The sequence below is a fragment of the Phodopus roborovskii genome, unplaced genomic scaffold (genome assembly GCF_943737965.1).
Source record: "Phodopus roborovskii unplaced genomic scaffold, PHOROB, whole genome shotgun sequence".
Classification (NCBI taxonomy): Eukaryota; Metazoa; Chordata; class Mammalia; order Rodentia; family Cricetidae; genus Phodopus; species Phodopus roborovskii.
In genome coordinates, this window is record NW_026126448.1 from 1,642,262 (window position 1) to 1,666,873 (window position 24,612).

A 24,612-nucleotide genomic window follows, 5' to 3' on the forward strand; every position below is an offset into this window, starting at 1 on the left:
TGTGCTGAAAATACCGAGCTCCCCAAGGGGAGGGGCAGACCCTATCTTGAGTACTTCCCACCCTATGCCTGTGTTTTGTTGGCTGGCTAGGGACATGTGCACAGATGTCTAAGAACAAGTGTCCCACTGTTGCCAAACCCAGCACCAGGTCAAGCCATGGGGAAATGTCAAGGAGCTTTCAGTGGTTCCAGGGTCTCCCTGATCTGCCTCGCCCTCCCAAACAAAGCAAAAGCCCCTGCCAAGGTAGGAGAGCAGTCAGGAGAGGGGGTGGCGGTGAGCTTCGGCTTGCTCCTTCTTCTGTTATCTAGCCAGTAATAAAGGCAAAGTTTTAGAGTTGAATGGGTAATAATAATGGTTAATGTAAACTTTCCCTCTTTCCAACATTTAGTATTTCCTGGAGTAAATATCCTCCCCTATGCCAGAAGAACTAACTAGCTAGCACTATTTATTTGCCTATGAGAGAAACTGAGGCACAGGTTACCTAGCAGGTGGCAGTCAGGATTGTAACCAGATATATGACTCCATCATCACTGTTTTTGCTGTTGTTTGTTTGTTTGGTTTTGGCTTTTTTGGTTTTTGAGACAGGGTTTCTCTGTGTAGCTTTGGAGCCTATCCTGGCACTTGCTCTGTAGATCAGGCTGGCCTTGAACTCACAGAGATCCTCCTGCCTCTGCCTCCTGAGTGCTGGGACTAAAGGTGTGCACCACCAACGCCTGACTGGTTGGTTGGTTGTTTTTTTTTTTTTTTTTTTTTTTTTTGAGAGAGATTTTCTCTGTAGCATTAATTCTCTTCGGTCTTAATAATGAAAACTCAGAGTCAACTATCAGGGGGTGAAAGCTGAAGGATCAGAGAAGCAAAGTGTCCAGCCAATGGAGTTCTTACCTCTACCAATGCTCAGACCAAAGGGTGGATCCTGTCCTCAGACTTTCTCCTCAGACTGCATTTCATGACTATCTGCCTCCTCCTGACTTATATTCATTCCTCTTTGTCCAGCCATATCACTCCTGTCTCCACCTCCCTAGTGTTGGGATTAAAGGCGTGTGACTCCCAAGTACTGGGATTAACAGTGTGAGCCACCACTGCCTGACTCTGTTTCCCTTCTAGACTGGATCAGTCTTGTATGGCCTTGAACTCACAGAGACCCATCTGCCTCTGGCTCCCTAGTGCTGGGATTAAAGATATGTGCACAGTGGTGTCTATGGCTAACTAGTGGCTAGCTCCTCACTCTGATCCTCAGGTAAATTGAGTATAATCCCTAGGATACATGTGATAAAAGAAGAGAATCAACTCCTGAAAGTTATCCTCTGATCTCCAGTCTTGTGCTGCAGCACATCCATGTACACACACACACACACACACACACACACACACACAGGTCACAATGCAAGTGTGGAGGTCAGAGGACAATTTGGTGAATCTATCCTCTCCTTTTATTATGTGGGTTCTAGGGACTGAACTCAGATCATCAGGCTTGGCTGCAAGCCCCTTTACTTGCTGAGCTATTTCACCAGCCCTCACTCACTCATTCTTTTATCCACCCAAGAAACTTTGATGGTGGAACCCTGTATGGTCTTTCCTCTCACTCTGTACCTCATCAAGTAGCACCCTCCAGGACAGGAGGAGTGATGGACAGGTAGATTTACCCCTCTAAGTGTGGATCTCCATTTCAAGGACTTTTACATACACCGGGGCAAAGGAACCATGTGAAGGTAAGGACTCCTCACAAGGGCTCTCTGACTCTCCACAAACTCAAGTTTCTGGATTGTGTGGCATTGCTACTACCCTGCTCCCAATGATGACTCACACAATTTCTGTTGGTCCTAAGTCAGTAAAGCTAAGCAAGACAGCTAGGTCCATAACAAGACTTGGGTGCTTTTGTTGGGAAAAAGCCTCTTTTAATCCACTAGTCTCCCATGTCTCTTTAACCAGTCCCACCCCCACCTTTTCATAAAAAAAAAAAAAAAAGTATCCAAAAGGGATGCTGTAGACATTTATTGGATGTTTAAGGAACTGGTCCACGTGGGTCAGAGGTGGGGAAAGAGGCCTCTTCAGGGCTGCCTGGAATGTTGCTAGTGGTTACCGTGGCCATGAAGTGATGCTGGAGGAGACATCTGGGGTCTTTCATTGCTTTCCAGTCATGAGTTCAAGGAATAACTCTGTCTGGGAGAGTTTGCCTCTGGCAACTCCATCATGATTGCTGTATTCAAACCTTGATGGCCAGGTGACATCTCCTTGGAGCCTGAAAAACAGCAATCTGAGGTGACGTCCTCTTGCAACCCCTTCTACCCACCAGCATCATACCCCTGGCAAACTTCTCTGCTGACAACCTGAGCACCTCACTATGTTCACAGTCTTAAGTGTACCATTCATACAACAGATACATAACACTGTACCACATCACGCAGTAGGAACTGCCCATGTTTCTCTTTAGTAAGAGACACCATTTCTAGGAGAGAAAGAGCTGACCTTCACCATAGCCCTGGAAAGGCTAAAAGCCATTAAAAATTACAAGTCCATTTTCTACAGGAAGACACAGGCTTTTACACAGCCAGAATGCAGCGAAGCCCTAGCTGTTTGTAAAAAAACATCTGTTCTGTGCTTTTAAGAACAGAGTTTAGCTAGGCTGGTCAGTGGTGGCACACACCTTTAATCCCAGCACTCTGGAGGCAAAGGCAGGCAGATCTCTGATTTCAAGGCCAGCCTGGTCTTCAGAGCAAGTTCCAGCCAGGGCTACCCAGAAAAACTCTGTCTTGATGGAAAAAAAAAGAAAAAGAAAAGAAAGAAAGAAGGAAAAAGAAAAATAGAGGAACTATGTCATGAGTCATGAGAGCAGAAAACTAATATTAGATTCAGAGCACCAAAGACCTCTGTTGTCAGGCACCAAAGGCCTCTGTCATCAGACCCTACTCCCTGAAGCCCTCTGTTTGAACTTAGGATATGTCTGTGGTGACCAGCCTAGTTGGGGTTTGAAAGGTTCTTTCCTGTTGGAAATGAGTCGAGACTGACTTATCACTGACACCCGTGACTAACAATGTGATTCACAGGTGTCACCCCAAGTGTGCTTAGTCAAAAAGCAGTGGGATCTGAGGTGATTGAGCCCTACAAAAGGTGGGGGTGGATGGGAGTATGATGTTGAGGGAGCCACCATAAGCGTGGGGCAGTTGTTCTAGAGAACTGTCTGTGACCTGAAAGCTAGTCTGGGGACTCCAGTACATGATGACTGTCCCTTTCAGGGTTCCAGCATTCCTCCTGTATGACAGGAACATCGTAACTGGTTTTCTGGGTCCCTGGGGCTCTGGACGGGGAGAAGGGTGATTAGTAACCACTTTCCATAAGAAAATTAAAGCAGAATGCTTGTTTAATTTTTTTCTTTTGGTTTTCTGAGACAGGGTTTCTCTGTGTAGTTCTGTAGACCAGGCTGGCTTTGAACTCACAGAGATCTGCCTGCCTCTGCCTCCCGAGTGCTGGGATTAAAGGCCTGTTCCACCACCGACTACCTGCTTGTTTGATTTTTTTCTTCTGATTTTCCTGGTCTCATTAAATGGCCTTGGGTTAGAATAACATCTCTGCCCTCACTCCACTTGTCTGGTCTCAGAACAGAGTTGGTAGCAGCTACCTGCCAGAGAAGTGGAGCTAGTTAAGTGTGATGTGTTTGAAGTCCCCATCACAGGGCAGAACACAACGGCAGGACCTGTCACCCTTCTCATCTAGTTGGTTCCTCACAAAGAACCCCACTAAGGATGTGCTCTGCACTTTGCATGAGTGAGGTCTGGCATTAGATCCCCAGCCCAGGGAGGAATGGGAAGAAGGAAGGAGGGAGGGAAAGAGGAAAAGTTTCTATCTCTATTGCATGTCAGGTTTGGGGGATAGGATGGGATGGGGTGATGGCAGAATCCTAGGCATGGGAAGGAAACTGTGTGAGAAGTGGCTTTTTCACAGCCACTTGCCAAGGTACCTGTCATAGTACTCTTTCCTCTTCATTCAGAGAGATAAACACACACACACACACATACACACACACACACACACACACGTAGTAAAGTGATTGCACTCTATAGCCTGGGAGATCTGGCTGGCATCCCAAATACATACTCTCACTATCTGTGGGGACTTGATCATTTCCCCTGCTAAGTCTTGTCTGTTCTCCTGTAAAATGGGAGATGATCTTTCCTCTCTTTTTGAAAAGCAAGAAGTTAAAGCAATTGAAACCGGGAGTCTGTAAAGGGAAGATGTGGTAAACCCACACAATGGGCCTAAACACCATCTCAGATGCTTCTGGTATGGCATTGTGGGTACAGATGTGGTGTACAGAGGAGCAACAAAATGAAGACCTAGGAACTAGAGCTACATTTGTGCAAAGGGCAGAGAGGGGAAAGCAATCATTTAGTAAAAGGTCTACGGGTGCACTTTGCATCTTTAAAAAGTGAGAAATGAAAAGCAAGGGCTGTGCTGTCCCAAACTTTGGTGACTAAATAACCTGGCTGCTTGCTGAGCTCTGAGAGGCAGGGAGGTGGTCTCCATCTATACTGTCAAGGATGAACTCTCTAAGTCAGAAAGGCTGGGGTAGGAGTGGGGGATAGAAAGACCCAGAGCAGCTACAGTCTGGGCTTGAGAGGCAGAGAGTCATGTTGGAATCCCAGGGCCATAACTTACAAGCTGGGAGCCCTTGTATATAGGTGTACCTACATACAAGGCATTAGGTCCCCTGGAGTTAAAGGAGGTTGTGGGCTATGGGTGTCCATTTTTTTAAAGTATATCATTATTCTCTTAGTGTGCATGTGTGTGTGAGTTATTAGTGTGCATGTGTGTGTGAGTGTGTGTGTGTGTGATAACAGCTCTGCTGAGTCAGTTCTCTCCTGCCTTCATGAAGGTTCCAGGCATTGAAATCAATTGTCAGGCTTGCTCAGCCAGTGGCTTTCCCTGCAGAACCATCTCAACAGTCCAAACGGTCTATCCTTTGTAAGTTGTATCCTCCTGATTATTACGATGGTAATCTTCATGTGCATTGTGAATTTTGTTGTTGCTATCTATGGCTGTTTGTTTGAGATAGTCTTATGATACCATTCTGGCCTCAAACTTGGTATGTAACCAAGGGTAACAGTGAACTACTGGTCTCCTATTTCTTTTTTTGTCTGTTTTTTTCAAGACAGGGTTTCTCTGCATAGCTCTGGCTGTCCTGGAATTTGTCCTGTAGACCAGGCTGGCTTCTAACTCAGAGATCTTCCTGTCTCTGCCTGGTGTGCTGGGTTCAAAGGTGTGGACCTCCACCACCCAGTAATCCTCCTATTTCTACCTCCTAAAGGGCTAGTATTACAGGCCTGTGCCACTACACCAGGCTTGTATTGGGCTTTATTATTATTATGATTACACTTTTCTCATTTGTTTAAAGATGTGTTTTTATATTCTGGATCTCAGCCCTGTCTTATTTTATATTCAGTGAGCCCTGCTTATCCACAATAGTTATGTAGTTCCCACAAACACTGAGTTAGCAAATACTAAAACAGTTCAACACTTCTTCCTTTTTTTCTTTTTCTTTGTTTTACGAGACAGGGTTTTTCTGTGGCTTTGCAGGCTGTCCTAGAACTCTCTCTGTAGCTGGTCTTGAACTCACAGAGATCTGCCTGGCTCTGCCTCCCGAGTGCTGGGATCAAAGGCGTGCACCATCACCGCCTGGTCTAAAACACTTCTAAGCCAGGCTTGGTGACAACTTGGGATTGGAGGAGTTCAAGGTCACCCTTAGCTACATAGTGAGTTCCAGCTAGATCAGGCTATATGAGAGTTGGTCTTCTAGGGAGAATATAAGATGAAGTTTCTGTGTGCCTCTGGTCATGACATTTTTGTTGTGCTGTTGATTCAAGACACTTGATTTAATGTTTCTTTTAAAAATGTTTATTTTATTCTTATGTGTATGGCTGTCTTGCCTGAATGTATGTCTACATACCATGTGCATTCCAGGTGTTCTAGGAGACCAGAAGAAGGTATCAAACACCCTGGAACTGAAGTTATAGATAGTTGTGAGCTGCCATGTGGGTGCTGGGAAATCTAACCCAGGTCCTCTGCAAAAGCAGCCAGTGTGCTTAACTGCTGAGCCATCTCTCCAGCCCCATGATTTAATAAATATGTTTGCTATATTAACATTGAACTCAAATTCTCATGTCAGACATTTAGCACTCTGTGTTCTTCACAAAGTACACAGTGTTCTTATGCTGGGGCACTAGACGGCACTTGAGAACTGTATCCAGGGACATTTCAACAGGGCAACCATCAGTGAGCATCACAAAGGTGGAACAAGAGGCTCTGAACACACACAAAGAAAACATATGCTGACAGAATGTAGCCTTGATTGACATTATCTGGGAATGGTACCTCAAATTTTTGCCATCTGTACATACCCACATCTGTAATAACCTCATAAGTGCCTCAAATATTGATTTTGAGGTTACAAATAGCGTTTTAGCAAGTAAGCAAGTTCAAAAATATACAACCTGAGAATAAGATTACTATAAGGATAGACACTTACACACACATGCACACATGCACACACACACACATACACACACACACACAAAATATTTGCAGTTTATCATGTTTTTTTAACTTTGCCTATGAGGTCTTAAAATCTTTTGTATTTGGTTTAAGTGAATTTGTCAGTTTGTTTTTCTGCTCAGATTTTTTTTTTCCTATTCTCCACTCCACAGGCTTCCAGATGAGCCTTCCACTCTCAACCATCTTCAGGATCCTAGACGGGTTTAGGACTGTTGCCTGTTGCCCTTTTCAGTCAGAAAAATCTCTTAAAAATGATAGCATCCAACGCTTCCCATCTTGCTCTGAGACTGAGGAATTACCTGCCTGCCCCTCCACCTGCCTTTGTCCTGCCTTTGCCGCCTTTGCTTCTGCTACTTAAGTTCCCCCCTCCCCTGCTGGCTGCATTCCTAGCAGCACTCATGAGTGACCCTGCTACCCGGGTCTCAGTCAGTCCTGCACACACCTTTACACACTATCTGCCTACCCATCCGCCTTTCTCTTCTGTCTCACCCGGCCATCGTCACCACTGACTTAATGCTAACTGAAGCTGACAAACTTGGTATCAGGCAGCTTTGAACTTTACAGGCATGCACAATTCAGTTTTAGAGGGCAGGAGAATGTGTTTCTGAGAGAAAAGCATGAGCTGGGCCTCATTTCATTTGTCAGTTGGGACTCCTTGAGTAAGTCTCCAGTCTCTCCGCTCTGATTCTCCCTTCTGTGAAATAGAGACCACACCCACCTTGGGGTGTGGTCTCAACTGCACTGACAACTCTTTGGCCAACATGGGCTTGGAGCTTTCATAGTTCCTCGTCAGAGGTTATAAAATGTGCAGTATGGACTTGGGAAAAGGCAAAAAAAAATTTTTTTTTTGTTCCCTTTAGGTTCTCAACGGTCCAGGCTCATGAAGGAATGAGTAGTCAGAACAACAGATTATAAAAAATGAAATGCCGCATCCAGTTTCTGATTAAAAATTGATTTTTGAGAAACAGCAGGTTTGTCTTCCTTGCTCTGTTTTGTTTGGGAGAATATGAAAATCAGTTTGCATCCCCTAAGGCTAGAATGAAAACACTATCTTAGAAAATCCACCACCCTTAATCTCTGTGAGAATGGGGTGCTGATGGTGTTGGAGAACCCTGTGAGGACTAAGCATGCGAGTCTGGGTCTGAAATGTTCAGTTCACAGACCTCCTGAGAAATGGGAATGTTCCAGAATACTCAGAAGGCAGATGTTCTAGATCTCATTTCTTCCTTTCCTTTCTTTTACTCCCCCCACCCCCGTCTGCTTTGAGACAGGTCCCACTATGTAGACCAGGCAGGCTCAATCTCAGAGATCTGCCTTTTTTGCCTCATAGATGCTGGGATTAAAAGAAACTCTCCCATGCCTGGTCCTCCAGACCCCATTTCTAATTATCCCTTTTCCACAGAGAAACGTTTGAGCCCGCCCCTTACAAGGGTATCATGCAGCTTCACTCTTACCTGTTGTCTGTAAGCTTAAGCCAGGATCCAACTTTGTGTGGGGCTTTGAGCTGACGAATAGGTAGCAAAGCACACAAGCAGTGACAACGAAGGCCAGCAGGACCACTGCAGCGGCAGAGAGGCCCACGAGGGCTCCGATGCTGGGGAGAGAAGACCACAGGGGGCTGAGTGCTGGGGCCCAGCTAGTATCTTAGGAATGTCAGTGGGGGTTGTTCTTCTGGTTTCTACACATGTGTGCTCCCCCGCTAATTACACATGCACACAACAACACATACACACATATAAATACATTCTTACAAGATGGTGTAAAGTGAAAATAGCAAGACAATTCTAGACACAAAGCTTAGCCCAAACTTAACCAAATATATATATACACACACACACACACACACACACACACACACACACACATACATACACATGAAGTTGAATGGAAATATAGCAAACTACTCTCAAGCTGTCTCTGGGTATAATGCAGACTGTAGATGTCCTGGCCATATCCCCTTGGGTCGTCATTGTGGAATATTTGTACAGTTTCAATCGCCAGCACCTGTAGCTCTTTGTCTCAGGACTTTCTTAGACCCAGAACTAAGCTCTGCTCATTAAACAAGTCAGGGGTACAGGATAATTAATGCTTCCCTCCCTGACCCGCCCTCAACCACAGTGGTGTATACATCCCCAGCTTCTGTGTCCTCTGGAGTCGTAACATCGTAAGCTGACTGGCAGAGCTAAGTCACCTCAATGTGACTTGTTGATAACATAACCTATTCTTCCTATTCTTGGTGTTTTCTCTCTCTATTTCTATCAGTGTTTTCTGGGATCATTTTCCATAAAAACTAGTTAGCTGGGTGTAATGGCCCACACCTTCAATCTCAGCACTCAGGAGGCAGAGGCAGGAGGATCTCTGTGATTTCAAGGCCAGCCTGGTCTACATAGTGAGTTCTATGATAACCAGGGCTGCGCAGAGGGACTTAGTCTCAAAAACAAAAACAAAACCAAACAAGCAACAAAACCTCTTTGCCATCAACAATTCAGCTTAAAGCACAAACAGACACACTCCAGCTCCTTTTGGATCATTTTGTTCCGTCTTTTCCCACATTGATTTTAGTGTCTTTTAGTTCTTGTTAATACTTTAAACAGGCCAGGTGTTGGTGGTGCATGCCTTTAATCCCAGCACTCAGGAGGCAGAGGCAGGTGGATCTCTGTGAGTTCAAGGCCAGCCTGGTCTACAGAGCTAGTTCCAGGAAAGGCTCCAAAGCAATACAGAGAAATCTTGTCTCAAAAAACAAAGAACAAAACAAAACAAAACAAAAGTACTTTAAACAGTTAGCTTGGGCCAGGGAGAGAGCTCACTTGGTGAAGTGCTTGCTTGACTTGCAAGCATGAGAACTCAAGGCAATGCCCAGAATTCATGTGGTGGTGCACACTTGTCATACAAGCCCGCAGAGGTGGAGACAGGACGATACCTGGGGCCCACTGGCCAGCCAGTCTAGTGTAACTGGTGAGATCAGGGCTAATGAGACAACTTTTCTCAAAGGAGGGGCACAGTGTTCCTGAGAATCACATCTGAGGTTGACTGCTGGCCTCCACACATGCATGGATGCACGTGCACTTTTACACACGTGTGCCAGCTCACGTGCGCGTGTGTGTGTGTGCGCGCGCGCGCGCGCGCACACACACACACACACACACTAAAAAAACCAACCAAACAAACAAAAATCCCAGTGGTTTTCTCATTTGAGATACACTTATTTTTCATGGGGCTACCAGCTGGTGGACCTGTGTGCAGAGGAAGACCTCACTGTTTATGAGTGACATCTATGAGCACCAAGACAAGAAAGTGGCCTTTAAAAGGATGAGGAGTGGATGAGAAGACAGGAGGGTGTGCCTAACTAACTGGAGGTGAGTTAGGAACCAGATGCTGTCTCTGAAGTGCATTGTCCTTGGTGTTCTGTCTGGGGACTGAGGATACGGAGAAAGGAACAACAGCGAAGGCTCTGAGAGGGGAACCTGGTTTCAATACTAGATGAAAGCAAACCAGAGGCCTCTGGACTTAGGAGGTTTCACTGCTATGTGCTGACTCTCAAGGACAGAGACCCACTGTGACTCCAGAGAAGGCACTGAAGGGGCCCTAGCAGCCTTCGAGATCAAGTACTTTTCAAAGGGAAAGTACCACTTCGCTTTTCTGACCTTCATTTGTGAACATTCCTATCTCACCAGGTGGTCATAAGTGTGCGATGGGATGGAGTTTGCAGTACCTGACCACCAACTCTGCCCTTCAGTGGCTTGCCTTCTATCCCACTCTGCCAGAAAGAAGATGGAAGGAGGTTTGGGCAACTGGGCCAGATGGTGCAGTTATACCAGCTGCTGTTCCACGGGATGTCTTTTCTTTCAGAGATGGTTAGCTTTTAAAGATGCCCCCCCACACACACACACCAATTCTCTCTATGGATACAGTGCTTACCTGGAGATTTTTATGCCTGCAAGGATGAGATTTCATGGAAAGGGCCATATGAAATTTGGAACAAAACAAGGTCACCATGCCACAGTGGCAGGGTTCTGACAGAAGCACGTGGGGAGTTTCAGAGTTCAGGGCCACACTAATCATCCTGAGGACCCTCAGTTCTATGCTTAGCAACTGTCTTGGTGTTTATGAAACTTATGTTAGAACCCAGGAAGTGGGGTAGCAGTTAAGAGTGTGGCTGCTCTTCCAGAGGACCAGCATTCCATCTCCAGCACACACATGGTATCTTATGACCTTCTGTAACTCCAGTCTCAGGAAATCCGATGCCCTCTTCTGACCTCCATGTGTGCCCGTGGTGCACGGGTATATACGCATGAAAAACACCTACACCCAACCACACCCCCAAAAGAACCTAGGAAGTCACTTCACACACTGGAACCTTTCAGCTGCTTTTGGGGTCACACTGACACAGCATCTGACCTTAGAGATTTCTCTACTGAAACCTGTCTAAGCCACTAAACTTTAGTGATGAAAGCATTCCTCCTGGAGAGAGTTTCCAAGACAATGGAAAAGGTCATGAGATGTGAGTACATGGTGGAGTGATGGGAGAGGAAAGGACTACCAGCTCAGGGGACTACTCATCTTTGCATCCTAAGGGGATAGCACACTAGCCAGAAGACAACAGTCAATGAATGTTCTGGGGAGAGCTAAGTGCATCATGTGTAAGAAGCCAGAAAGGGTTCAGACAGTCATTGAACAGGACAAGTCTGGGTTTGGGATCATCTTAGCTCTGCCACTTCTTGAGAGCTTGTTTGGAGGTTCTAGCAAGGGAGCGCAGCTACTCTATACCCTTGACCGAAGACCGGCCCTTCTCTATTCGGGGAAGGTCGTCCTCTTCGGCAGAGCACGCAGCTTTGGGAAGGATGCACATGGAGTGGTGAGGGAGGAAGGGGACACCCGCCTAGCCAGCCAGATCAGCCAAATCAACCCTGGCGATCAATCGGGTGACAGATGTCACAGCCAGATCGCTCTCACATCCTCAGCTCTGCCACTTCTTATTGGGGTACTCCCAGTAACAACTTAACCCCTCTTAAGTCTCTCCATCTATAAAATGGAGAGATGTCATAGGGCTATGTATGTGTGGGAGTGTGTAACCCATCCTCTGCTGTGATGGTGCTGGAAGACCGGGTTCACTTTCAAACTCTGAGCTTTGTGTACCACACTTACAGAGGTGGGAGAGAACTCTTCCTTACTGGGAGTCCACTCAATGCATTGAACACCTTCCTGTGCAGTGCACACTACTCACTCCCTCTGTACACTCTGTCTTCTACGAGGCAAGCATTAACACTGTCCTAAATTTTATTTATTACTTGAATTAAAAACAATCTTATTTTACATACCAATCTAAATTTTATATTAACTTTTTGATACAGGATCTCATTGTGTCCTTGAGGCAGGCCTGGCACTCACTACATATCCCTAACTGGCCATGGTATCACCTATAGTCTCTTCTCTGCCTCAAGCCTTGCGAGTGCTGGGCTCATGAATGTGAACCACCACGCTTGGCTACAACTGTCATTTTAAAGTTAAGAAAAATGAGTCCACAGGATTAAGCAACTTTTCCAATTCACAGGCTGGTGTGATAGAGCCAAGGTTTGCACTGGGTTCTGAACACACTCAAAGCTCCACAACAGTCCTGTACTCAGAGGCAATCATCTTCCTCTAGCTCTTAGCTCAGTGCTAAACACAGTGAGACGCCAATGGATATTGTACTGTTTTACATAGGAGCAGATTCTAAATCTCTAAACCAGTGGTTCTCAACCCATGAGTCATAATCCCTTTGGGGGCCGAACAACCCTTTCACAGGGGTCACATAAGATCGTCAGAAAACAGATATTTATGTTATGATTCATAACAGTAGCAAAATTACAGTTATGAAGTAGCAACAAAAATAATTTTATGGTTGGGGTCACCACAACATGAGGAACTGTATTAAAGGGTCACAGCATTAGGAAGGTTGAGAACCACTGCTCTAAACAGACTGGGAGGGTTGGTGATATGCTCAGTGTTAGAGAACTTGTCTATGATATGCCCAACTCCCTGGGCATATCTCATAAGTATGGTAGGTCCTCCCAGTCTGATAGCTGGGGAAAAATCCAGCATAGGACCGACCCAGATGCCGTGAATGTGGGTGTTAGTTAAGAGGCCTGGGCATTCTATAGGGCCTCTGGTAGTGGATCAGTATTTATCCCTAGTATATGAATGGGCTTTGGGAGCCCATCCCACATAGAAGGATACTCTCTCAGCCTAGACATATGTGTGTGTGTGGGGCTGCTCCAAATGATATGACAGACTTTGGAGAATCCCCATGGAAGGCTTCACCTCCTTGGAGAGCAGAAAGGGGGTGGGAGGGGGATAATGGAAGAGGGGAGGGTGAGGGAACTGGGATTGACATGTAAAAGAAGCCTGTTTGAAATTTAAATAGAAAAAATATTATCATATAAAAAAAAGAATGGCAGGTCCTCTTGCAGGGAATAATTGGTTTTTGTATCCTCATTGCCTTGCACAAAGACCCTATAGCAAAGATTATAGTGAACGGATGAATACATGGAACAGAACATACATTAGTATGATTCCTCGGGATTTTAGACAGCAGCCAGATGTGCATGATAGGATATCCTGGTCATTTGAAATTGTTTTAGAATTACAGATTGAACACCTTAGAAAAGGCAGTCTTTGTAGTTGTAATGGCATATATCAAGTTGTTATCATCTCTCTCTTTTGATCCTTGCCATTGCATTAATCAGAAATCGGGACAGGGATTGGTCATTTCCCCCACTGGTAGATAGAGCCATCTCAGCAGCTAATGATGCTCCTTTGACACTCAGAAAGCACACCGCCTTCTGCTCATACACTCTTGTGGACAGAAACCTCTTGATGGGCCATCCCAGTTTTGCTGCTACGCCTTTCCCAGAGCAGGCTGAGGATCAGGCTCTACTTTCTGGGAAAAACCTTTGGATACTCAGAGGGATTAAGACCTACTGTCCCTCAATTCCATATTTAGTTTTCAGGATTGTCTGAGCTGATCCAAGCAACCCTGTCCCTGATCAGCCAGGGAAGCTGAAGTGTTTTCACCCAGACCACACTGTATATTAAAATGGCTGGAGCTGGCCTCTGCTGTGGCATGATGACACTGTGTCACACTGGACTGGCAGCAAGCCCTGACCTCCAGGTTCTTGCTTTAGTCCAAGCATAGGGTACATCTCCAGGATTCAGTAGAGAGAGTGAGAGGGAAGGAAGAAGCTGAGACTGGGCTGAGATGAAGTTGGCGTACAGATGAGGATGAAGGGTTGAGGCTGTGGTTTGGATGTAGGTCTAGACTAGAGCTTGCTGAAGTCAGTATGTGGGTAAACAGCTGAGGAGGGTTTACAGGCAGGCTGGAGGAGGAAGCTGGGGCAGCTGACAGCTAGGACTGGGGTGGTAACAGGGCATCAGGACTGGGGATGGGAATGGGGCCAGCATCTGAAACAGCCCCTGAATGGATAGGCATCCGTGTGAAGACTAAGGATAGAGTTCAGGATTCCTCTGTATGTCTGAAATAGTATCTGCTGTTAGGGCAAGGGTTGGCTTGTGATTGGGGATTGGGTTGAGGGTGATGGCAACATGAAGTTCAGAGTAGGGACAGAGAGAGTGCTTCCGGGTAGTGCCAGTCGGGTTCAAGCATGGTTCCGATAATTGTTGGGGTCAGGGTGAATGAAGAATTGAGATGGGGCTTCAAGAGTGCAGTGATTTAGTGATAAAATGAGAGTAGGGTCAGTATTGGCAACAGGAGAAAGGATGATTTGAGGAGTGGGCATTTAGATGAATGTGAAGGTATGGCAAAAGGCTAGGTGGACGAGGGGGTAAGACAGAGAAGGGTTCAAGGCGAGATGAGGGTCAGGGCCTGTACCTGAGCCACCACATGTAGCTGTGTTCGTAGGGGAAGAAGCTGTGAGGGTCGTCGCAGCAGTACTTGTGGTCGCGGAAGCCACAGCAGAAGACAGCAGCCGCCTCGCCCCCGGGGAGTGGGCAGCTGAAGCCGCGCACCACCTCCTGCTCTGTGCTCACGTAGCTGGAGCAGGCACCGCTCATCGCGCCTCCTTGGGCCACCAGATGGACAGCAGGTGAGTGAGGGACTGCCAGAGACTCAGCGGAGCCCGGAAAGAGACCAGGGTCAAGCAGGCAGGGCAGTGTGCATCAGAGGTACGCAGAGAACCACACCGAGATGAAAGGCGCGGAGGCGCGCGGTGAGGACGGGGCGCCCGGGGACCCAATTGCCAGGTGCGCGGGCGCGGAGACAGGGGAGCGCGCGGGAACCCTGTCCAAGGGGAGACCTGTCCCCAACCTCCGAGACACCACACCAGGGATAGGTGGACATTTGAGGACCTCGCTTGAGCGAAGTGACACTGTGTGCGGGCGCCAGGACCCTTCCTGGGGGTAGAGGGGGGATTGTGCTGCGCAGGAGACAGGCAGAGAGGGTTCCTCTGAGGTTGATGGATACACTACTCGGTTTCACTGGCAAAGCAAACTGAGGACCAGCGATTTTCATTGTATAGACGGCAGTTGAAGATCAGAGACAAGTCATTTACTCCCCCAGGCTCCAGAGCCCATGGGATTTCAACATTGCTGTCCTGCTGGCTCTCAGCAAACCTCTTTTCCAGTGGGCTTCGTGTAGTCCACACTGGCCTTGCCATCTTGATGGCCCTGCCTCCCACTCCCAAATGCTGTGATTCCGGGTGTGTGCCACCACAACCTGCTAAAGTAATCTTTTAAGTCTCCATCCCTACCTCCTTTACCTGTCCTTTCCTCTCCTGGTCCCTCTTTCACCCACAACGTTGACACACACCCCTGTTAGTACTCTCTGCTATTGGCCAAGGACAATAGGGCAATTGTCCCAGGAACAAGCCTTTTCCCTACCTCAATTAGGGGCTGCCAGCTTTCACAACTTGTTCCCAGACTATAAGGGCAATATTTTCATGCCTATCTAAAGGAGCTTCCAGAGCCTTGGTTTCCCCAGTGTACCCTGAAAGGGAAGACAGAAGATCTCTAAGGATCTATCCAGTTCCCCAGAGCCTTAGCTGTGTGTTTTCTCAGAAGTGGACAGTAGGAAATAGTGAATGTGATGCTTTCCCTTTGCTTTGGGGTGTGTGTGTGTGTGTGTGTGTGTGTGTGTGTGTGTGTGTGTGTACACCCGTGTGTGGATTTGAAGGGCTCTGGGTACAAGCTCAGCTGAACCTTCCTTGCTCCTCCCTGAGCCTCTGTTCCTTTGTCCTCTAAGGCAGTTGCATTGATGCTGTTGAGTCCCAAGCCTCTGACCTGGGCACCTGAAAGGGTCAGATCTGGGCCTGCCCTTGAGAAACAGTTTTGTAGAGGAGTCAGAGAGTATTCATCACGGAGGGGTCAGTGAGGGAATCAACACAAGACTGGGCAGAGAAAGGGGGATGGATAGAGGGACTACAGACATTAGAGGGGCTCTGTGGAAGGGAATAAGGAATGGTTTTGACAGAGTGAAGGCTATGAGGGTCACTGTGAAGTAAACAACAGCAACAACAAAGGAAAAAAATAAGCAAAAAAGGAGCCAGTTTTGATGGCATGTGCCAGTCGTCCCAGCTATTCAACAGGCTGAGGCAGGAGCATTGCTTGAGCCCAGGAGTTTAAGGCCAGCCTGCCAATACAGAGCTCATCTCAACAATGAAGAAAAACTGAACCTTGGCATGGAGTAGAGCTGATTGGTAGATCATCTGCCTAGCATGCACGAGGCCCCAGAGTCTACTATCGCCAGTACCTCACAACCAAGAGGAACTGTTATTGTTCCCAGAAAAGCCTTTTCCGAGCTGTGATCACTGAAGACTGAAGAAGGTGCACTTTGATCTCCATCTACCAGAAGAAGGAAGGAGGGGAGGGGGGCTCCTTTGGGAAGGGGTGAGGCTTCCCTGAGACATGGTCAGCTGGTAAAGCTGGAAAGACAGTTCCCCAAACCCTTTTCCAGTCAAGAACTAATTTCTTTCTCCTAATACCCCAGAGGAAGGATTATGCCCCGAGAGAAACAAGGACAATGTCACAGTCATCCATCAGTGGCCCAAGTAGGAGTGGTGCCATGACTGTCTGGACAGGATTCCTTTGGATTCTTGATGGAGCCTATGAGCCTCTATTAACAGTGATGCTTTTAATTGCAAAGAAGAAATGATTTAGGATCATAGAGGCTGTCGGTTGCATTGAATAGCAATTTAAGTTTAAAATGTCAACAAGATTGCTGAGTCTACTAAGTACTATAATTTTGAGGTCATTTCCATAGTGACAAAGTTGTAGATGCCGCTGCTTTTTTTGTTTTATTTATTTATTTTTGTCGATTATTTGGGTTCTAGAAGGAAGTGCTGAAGCCTTGTTGGAGGCTAGTGTTAACAAGGGTGTACTTTTCCCCCTCTAAGTTCCCAGACCCTTTCCACTACATCCAAAGATCCCATACACTCGTGGTCCCATGTTAAATCATCTTTTTCTGGTCTAGCTCAGTATTTGTTTTTTTGTTACACCCCTCATGTTCCCTCTTAATATTTTTTTTTCCTGAAGACATTAATTGCTCACCTATTGTATGCCAGGCAGTATGTATTTGTGCATGTGGAATGTAAACATGCTCATAAGCCATGGTAAACATGGCTTGTTCTATCCTCTCATCTAATGGGTCCTGAGGATGAAATGCATGTTGTTTGGTTTGGTGACAAGCACCTTTACCCTCTGTCTTAGTTAGGGTTTTTATTGCTGGGAAGAGACGCCATGATCATGGCAATTCTTACAAAGTAAAAAACTTAATTGAGGTAGCTTACTTACAGTTTCAAAGGTTCAGTCCACTATCATTATGGCGAGGAGCATGGTGGTGTGCAGGTATTGGAGTAATCGCTCAGATTCCTACATCTGGGTGGTATCCAGAGCATAGGGAATCCCAAAGCCCACCTCTACAGTGACAAACTTCCTCCAACAAGGCCACACCCACTCTAACAAAGCCACACTTAATAGTGCCACTCCTTCTGAGATCATGGGGACCGTTATATTCAAACTACGGTACTCTCTGAACCATCTTGCTAATTGAAACATCTTTTGAGGTAGGTGCTTATTTTCCCTTTTCTCAGACAAAGTGACTGAGATTTGGGAAGGCTACATGACTTTCCCAAAGCTATGTGGCCATCAGAGTTCTCCTCCCAAGCTGAAGACTGTGGGCCAAAGTGTCTCATCAACAGACGGGGATAAAGAGTATAGGAGGGTATAGAGAAGGGGGGTCTTACGCCTACTGAGAACCAACTGTGAACTAACAGTGATATTTTCTTCCTTAAAAAAGAAATATTAGCTAGTGTAGTGGTTTGCACCTGTAGTATCAGAATGTGTTCAGCTTTTGGCACAAACACACCAACCCCATCCGCTCCAGGTGGGGAACCAGCATGTTGTTTGTGTGGATGAAAGGATGGGACTGTAAGCCGATCATCAGGGAGGCAGCTTTCCCTTTACTTCCAGATTGATACTCCATCTCCTTCTGAGACAAGTGACAAGGCCATGGTGGGACCTTGGTGTCCAGATCCAGTAACCAGCCAGCTTTTCTGCACCCTTTCCTTGGGTTTTATTGGGTTTGCTTTACTCTGAAATCGTTGAGACACATGAAACGACAAGAAGACTACTACAAAGACAGACTCCGCACTCTGCTTTAAGCTCCCCTACCTACCTCCACCTCACCCCAATGGCCAAGAGGGAACCACTCTCCTGAGCTTGTAATTCTGGAGCACTCACTGATGCCGCTACCTGCTTGGGATCTTTGAGTAATGTGTGGGAGTGTGTTGCCAGTGGTTTAAGATTTAAACACAGCTAATCACACAATTCTTCCAACTCTAGTTTTCCTCCTGCCTCATGTCTGTGGACTTTGTTCATGCTGAAGCCTTTTGTCTATCTAGCTGACTTGTTTTTGTCGAGGCAGGTGACTCTCTGTGAGTTTAAGGCCAGCCAGAGCTACATAATGAGACCCTATTTCAATTTTCTTTTTTAAATTGGCACACTGTTTTCCAGAATGGCTGTAAATAGTTCTCAATAGCCACAGTTCGGCAGTGTTTTTATTTTAGCCATTCCCCTTTCATCAATATTATTTTTAAAAGATTTACTTACTTTTTCTTATGGGTATGTATGAATATCTATGTATCTGTTTGCATGCAGTACAGCTAGAGTCAGAAGAGGGTATTGGGTCCCCTGGTACTGGAGTTGCAATGGCTGTTGGATGGTTGTGATCTACTGTGTGGGTGTTGGGAACTGAACTTGGGTCCTCTGGAAGAAAAGTCAGTGCTCTTAATTGCTGAGCCATCTCTCCAGTCCCTAATATTTGTCTTTCTGAGTCTGAGTTATTGCATTTAACATGATGATCTCCAGTTCCATCCATTTTTCTGCAAATGACATAATTTCATTTTTTGTAGCTGAATAAAACTCCGATGTGGCTAGGCATAGAGACCAGGCCATTCATAGCTCCAGTTCCAGGGAATCCAGTATCTTCAAGCAAAAACACTCATACAAATAAAATTAAACAAATTTTAAAAATTATTTTTAAAAAGAAAAACTATAATTCAGCAATAAACAGTAAGAAACTACTTATATGGGTAATGATTTCTGTTTTTCTGAGTCCTTGGAAGGTAGAGTCAGGAGAATCAGGAGTTCAAGGCCATCTCTGGCTACATAGAGAGCTAGAAGCCGGTCTGAGATACATAAAAACCTGTCTAAAAACAAACTAAGCCTGATGGTGCATGCCTTTAATCCCAGTGCTTGGGAGGCAGAGGCTGGTGGATCTCTGTAAATTTAAGTCCAGCCTGGCCCATAAATCAAGTTCAAGGGCAGCCAGGGCTACATAGTGAGATCCTGTCTCAACATAAATATAACAAAAACTCCATGTTGTATATATTTTACATTTCCATTATCTATTGACCTTTTAAAATTATATTTATTTTTTTATACTATGGGAATTAGGGAGCATATGGGCCATAGCTTACCTGTGGAGATTAAGGAACAATTTGCAGGAGGCAGGTCTCTTTTACGAACACATGGGTTCTGATAACTGAACTCAGGTCATTGTGTGGTTTAGTGGCAAGTGTCTTTACCTGTTAAACCATGTCCCCAGCCTATTCTGCTGTTGATGAACTCTACACTATTTCCATGTCTTGGCAGTTAGGAATATATGGTGGTTGTCTGTGGTATGTTTACTTAACAATTCTTTGTACACATATCTAGCCGGGTCATATGCTAATTCTATTTTGAGTTTTTTGGGAAAACTCCATAGCATTTCCATAGCAGCTGCACACAATTTGCATTTCCACCAGCAGAGAATAAGGGCTCCTTCTTTCTTTCCTCCTCAACACTTGTTTTGCCTCAGTTTGGGCTTTTATTTTTTGAGGCAAAGTCCTTCCTGTGTAGCCCTAACTGGCCCAGAATTTGCTATGTAGACCCAACTAGCTTAAACATTGGGAGTTTCTCCTGCTTCTGCCTCTCACGTTCTGGAATCATAAGTGTATATTACCTCCATCGACTGCAGAGGCATCTGGGCCCTGGCATATTATTCATGGAAAATGCTGGATAATGCTCATAGTTTCCAATATTCACCCCCGACCACCTCCCCAAGACTGAGTGGTTGAATGGCAAAGCCTGCAGTCTTTTGGAAGGTGAAGGAAGCTAAGAGCCTCATGGAAGCCGTGTAGCACTTTGTTTGGTCCCATGTACAGCAAAACCAGTGAGGAAATGACTATTGTTGACACTGGTCTACTCTGTGCTGTTGATGGGTTGCATCTTAACTAGCAGACCTTTCCTTTTCAACGCTCAGGTATTTGCTCTACCGCTGAACCACACCTAGCCCAGAGAATACTTAGGGTCTGAGGTACGAAGAGAAAGAGCCTTTGACAGCACTTTCCCCTGGAACTGAGAGCCCTCAACCCTTCTCTGGGAGGATCCAAGTCTCAGGGAAGTCTGCTTGGCACAAGGGCATTTAGAAACAGTAATGGATAATAACTAGGGCAGTTGGTCAAACATGTTCTTTGCTTTTTGGTTTTGAGACAGTCTCACTGTTGCCTAGGTTGTCCTGGGACTTACGGAAGCCAGGCAGCCTTGAACTCAAAGAAATTATGTTGCCTCAGCCTCCTGAATGCTAGGACTACAGGCATGAGCCACCACACCCCATGGGGGGGATTGCATTTATAAACTTTTAGATCACATTTATGTATACTGTGTGTGTGAGGAGGATACATACATGCCATGGTGCAGGTTTAGAGTTGGTTCCGTGCTTCTGTTGTGTGGGTCCCAGAGAGAATTCAAGTCATCATGTTTGGTGGTACACATTTTTACCTGCTGAATCATCTAGTCCTCCCACCCCCCAATGTGTTTTGAACACCTGCTAAGAGTCAGATGTTTGCTGTGCTGGGAGTACCTTAGAGATAAGACACAGAGCTATGCTAAGGCAAGACGGAGAATTTCCTCTTGGGCAATGGAAAGAAGTTGGGAAAGAGCCCAGCGGGTGTTCTGGGTCACAGGCCAGTGTAACAGATGGGCGGCATGCTTGTGCTTTCTAGAACCTCATTTGCCTTGCAGTAGGAAAGATGGATTGGAGGAGGGGTTGAGACCAAAGAGATGAGCTCCAGGGATGGTGAATTCCCACATCTTCCTTTAATCCCTCCATCTTAATCCTTTTCTGTGGCTTCTGCCTTTGGTTGGGATTCAGATTTAGCTGGTGCTATAACAGTAAACAGTCTCAAATAAAATCAAGAAGCAGCAGGAAGAGAAGGGGAGGAGATTTGAAGGATGTTAAGGTTTGGAGTGCAGATGACTCCCCTGCCTCCTCAACGTCTGTTCTCCTCTCTGCGTTAATGAAACCCTTGCTTTTTTTCTTTCACTTGTCCTTTCTCTCTGTCTTTCCTTCTTTCTGTTCCTTTGTTCTAATGTATCCCGGGAGGAGGGGATTCCTGATCCTCCTACCTGCACCTCCCAAGTGCTGGGAACTGTAGGCATGTGTGGACATGCCTTATTTATGTTTAAATCCCCAATTTTCATCTGGGTGACTGCACAGGATAAACATCTTATATTCTGGTGAGCTGAGTGTGGCTAGGTGGCTGAATTTTAAATGATAAGACACAGCATAAGAGGAGTATGGTGGAAATGGACAGCCATCTTGGTCCATGTGGTTGATGACAATACCCTAGAGATGGTAGTCATCGGTCACAGCAGAGCAAAGGTCTGGTTTTTACAAAGGATGAAATAAATGATCTCCCCCACCCTGCTTTTGGAGCAGGCAAATCTGTGTTGTCACAAAGGGATAGAAACTATAGACGAAACCAAAACACAGGAGCTCATAGATCTATGAGGAAGAGCAGGGGCTTGTCTACTATTTCCGTTTGTTTGTTTTGTTATACCCTAGACAGTTTCACAGGAATGTGAAAGGAGGTGACTCATAGGACTCAGGCTTTAGCAGTCCCCTCTAGCAATCCCTGGGTTGGCCCTGCTGGATGTCCCTCCTTCCAGTGTCTCCCGGATTACCTGTGCTCCAAGAAGCCCCCCCCCCCCCAGTATCCAATTTCCACCAGTGATGTCTTCCTCTGCTCCATAGTTTCTTTCAGTGTCTAGAATGAGGATTCTTGTGGAAGATGGCCCTGCCGTGCTGACTCAGCTCATTATCAGATCTCACTTAGATCACAAAGTCCTTTCTGAACTGACAGGGCACCTTTGCAGACTCATCACTTGGCAATAGGCTGTCCTGGCTCCATCAAAGCCAACATCTTTCTTCATAATGCCTTCTGCTAAAAAAATATCTGTTGATGAGTGACTATCTCCTCTAAGTGTAACACTCCAGGGACTGTCCACTCTTTCTCCCTTCATCATCCATCTGTCCAACCTGAGGACAAAATCACAGGGAGTAATGATCATGGACCATGGAATGTGTTGGTGTGGTAAGCAAACCATCTGGAGCTGAAAGGAGAGCTCAACCATCATAGCTGCAGCCATCAATGACCCCCTCACTCAGCAAACTACTAATCAGAGTCCATGGCTGGTAATCTACAGCTGCATCTTCCAAAACTCCATTATCTATGGTGAGCTTGGTCTGAAAATACTAATGAAAAATTTCAGAAATAACCAACTCATAACTTCTATTTCTTCTGGGGACAGAGTCTTACTGTAGGACCTTGGCTGTCCTGGAACTTGCTGTGGTAGACCAGCCTGGCCTCAGACTTAAATAGATCTACCTGCATCAACCTTGCGAGAGCTGGGATTAAAGTCGAATGCCACTATGCTAGGCTCTGATTTATAATTTTTAAATTGCCGTTGTGATTACATGGTGATCCTGGTTCATTTTCTCCCAGGTGTGAAACAAACTTGTGACTAGTGCATTAATACTGTATGTTCTATTTGTCTGATGATAGGAGGGATGGAAGAGAGACAGGAGGGTGGGGGGATGAGAGAAAACTATTACACTATAGTACGATGGTTTATTAGTAGCTATTGATGTTAATTCTTACTGTGCTTAATTTATAATAAAACTTTACCTCGGATATATATGAAAAACAGAGTATGTAGGGGGTGGTACTATCTGCAATTTTAGGTATCCACTGTAGTCATTAGTGACAGTGGTGACAGGAACTTGGAGACACAGTTCCATACTGTTAATAGAAGAAGCCTAAGAAATTCCCAAAACCTTTGGGGACCTGGACTTAGGTAAAACTGAATACTTGGCTTTGACCCAAAAGAGAATTCCAGGAGTAGCCTGAATGAAGCCAGGTTTATTAAAGACATTTAATTAAAATTTTAAGTACAAAGATTATGAGAAAGAGGTGCCTGGGAAAACAATAAGACCTACCCACATGGGCAAGGCATTCTCAAGAGAGTTGCAATTAGGTGTACTGGCATTAGCTACATACATATACTATCTTCATGGCTCTCAAGTTACATCTCAAAGGTTGCTAAGAAACTCTTACTGAGCATGGTGGAACATAATTCTCTCTCTCTCTTTCTCTCCATGACAGGGTTTCTTTGTGTAGCCCTGATTGTTCTGGAAGTCACTCTGTAGACCAGGCTGGCCTCTGTTGATCTACCTGCCTCTGCCTCCCTAGTGCTGGGATTAAAGGTGTATACAACCTCTGCTCAGCAAGTTGCACAACTCTTTAATCCCAGCACTCAGGAGGGAATCTCTGTATGAGGTCAGTCTGATCTAAACACTAAATTCCATGCTAGCTAGGACTGTATAATGAGATCCTGTCTCATTAAAAAAAAATTATTCCTTTGTGTGTGTGTGTGTGTGTGAGCGTGTGCGTATGTGTGCACATGTGTGAGTAGGTGTGTTTGGGCACACACTCAAACACGTGTCACAGTACATGGGTAGAGGTCAAAGGGCTACTTGTAGAAGTCATTTCTCTCTTTTCACCTTCTGAGATTGAATTCAGACTGCTGGGCTTGGTACCAAGTGCCTTTATCCACTTTACCATCTCCCAGCATTTCTGTTTGATGAGTGGAATTTATAGGGTGGCTCTGGAGATGGCTTGGATGGATTACAATCTGGTAAAATAAAAGGAGGAGCCACTAGGGTTAGGACATACTTTTTACTATAAAGTTTCTGGTGAGACTCCCAGAAAACAGCAGGTTTGTAGCCAGGAAGAAGTAAAGCCTTAGACAAGTGTGATTGTGCTGGAGTTCCTGAGTGTCAGCTGCCTAGAGGCTTCAGCCAAGCCTAGAACAGGGGTGGGTTGTGGGGATTCTTTCTCTCTCCCCATGTTTCCACAACTGTCTCTGTGTTTCTGTTCCTGTGAACAGGGAAGACAACTGCATGCTAAATTAAGGGCAGATAACTAAAGGATCAGTAATATGTTAAAAACAAGTTACTAAACTATTGATTAATAATTAAGGCTTAGCATGTAACTGAACTGTCATGTAATACAGCCTAGTGAATAAGTATCTAGATGATAAGCTGGTGTTGGGAGATAATTAAATTGTTAGTAAATAATCATATATCAACTAATCAAATATTAACTGATAACCAAGGGATTAATTGAAGACAAGGCTGTTGGCAGATAATGGCTAAGAATTAAGGTAAGAGTTGATAAAGATTTAAAATGGCAT

At 45.6% G+C, this 24,612-nt stretch overlaps 1 protein-coding gene across 1 annotated transcript; it reads right to left on the reverse strand.

The window, feature by feature from the left end:
- Positions 1–2,002: 2,002 nt before the first annotated feature.
- Positions 2,003–14,830, reverse strand: Shisal2a (shisa like 2A). Its single transcript, XM_051188428.1, is given in 4 exon segments — positions 2,003–2,120; positions 2,122–2,239; positions 8,001–8,140; positions 14,414–14,830. Coding segments are annotated over 4 exon segments (558 nt in total). The 5' UTR covers positions 14,596–14,830.
- Positions 14,831–24,612: the final 9,782 nt, after the last annotated feature.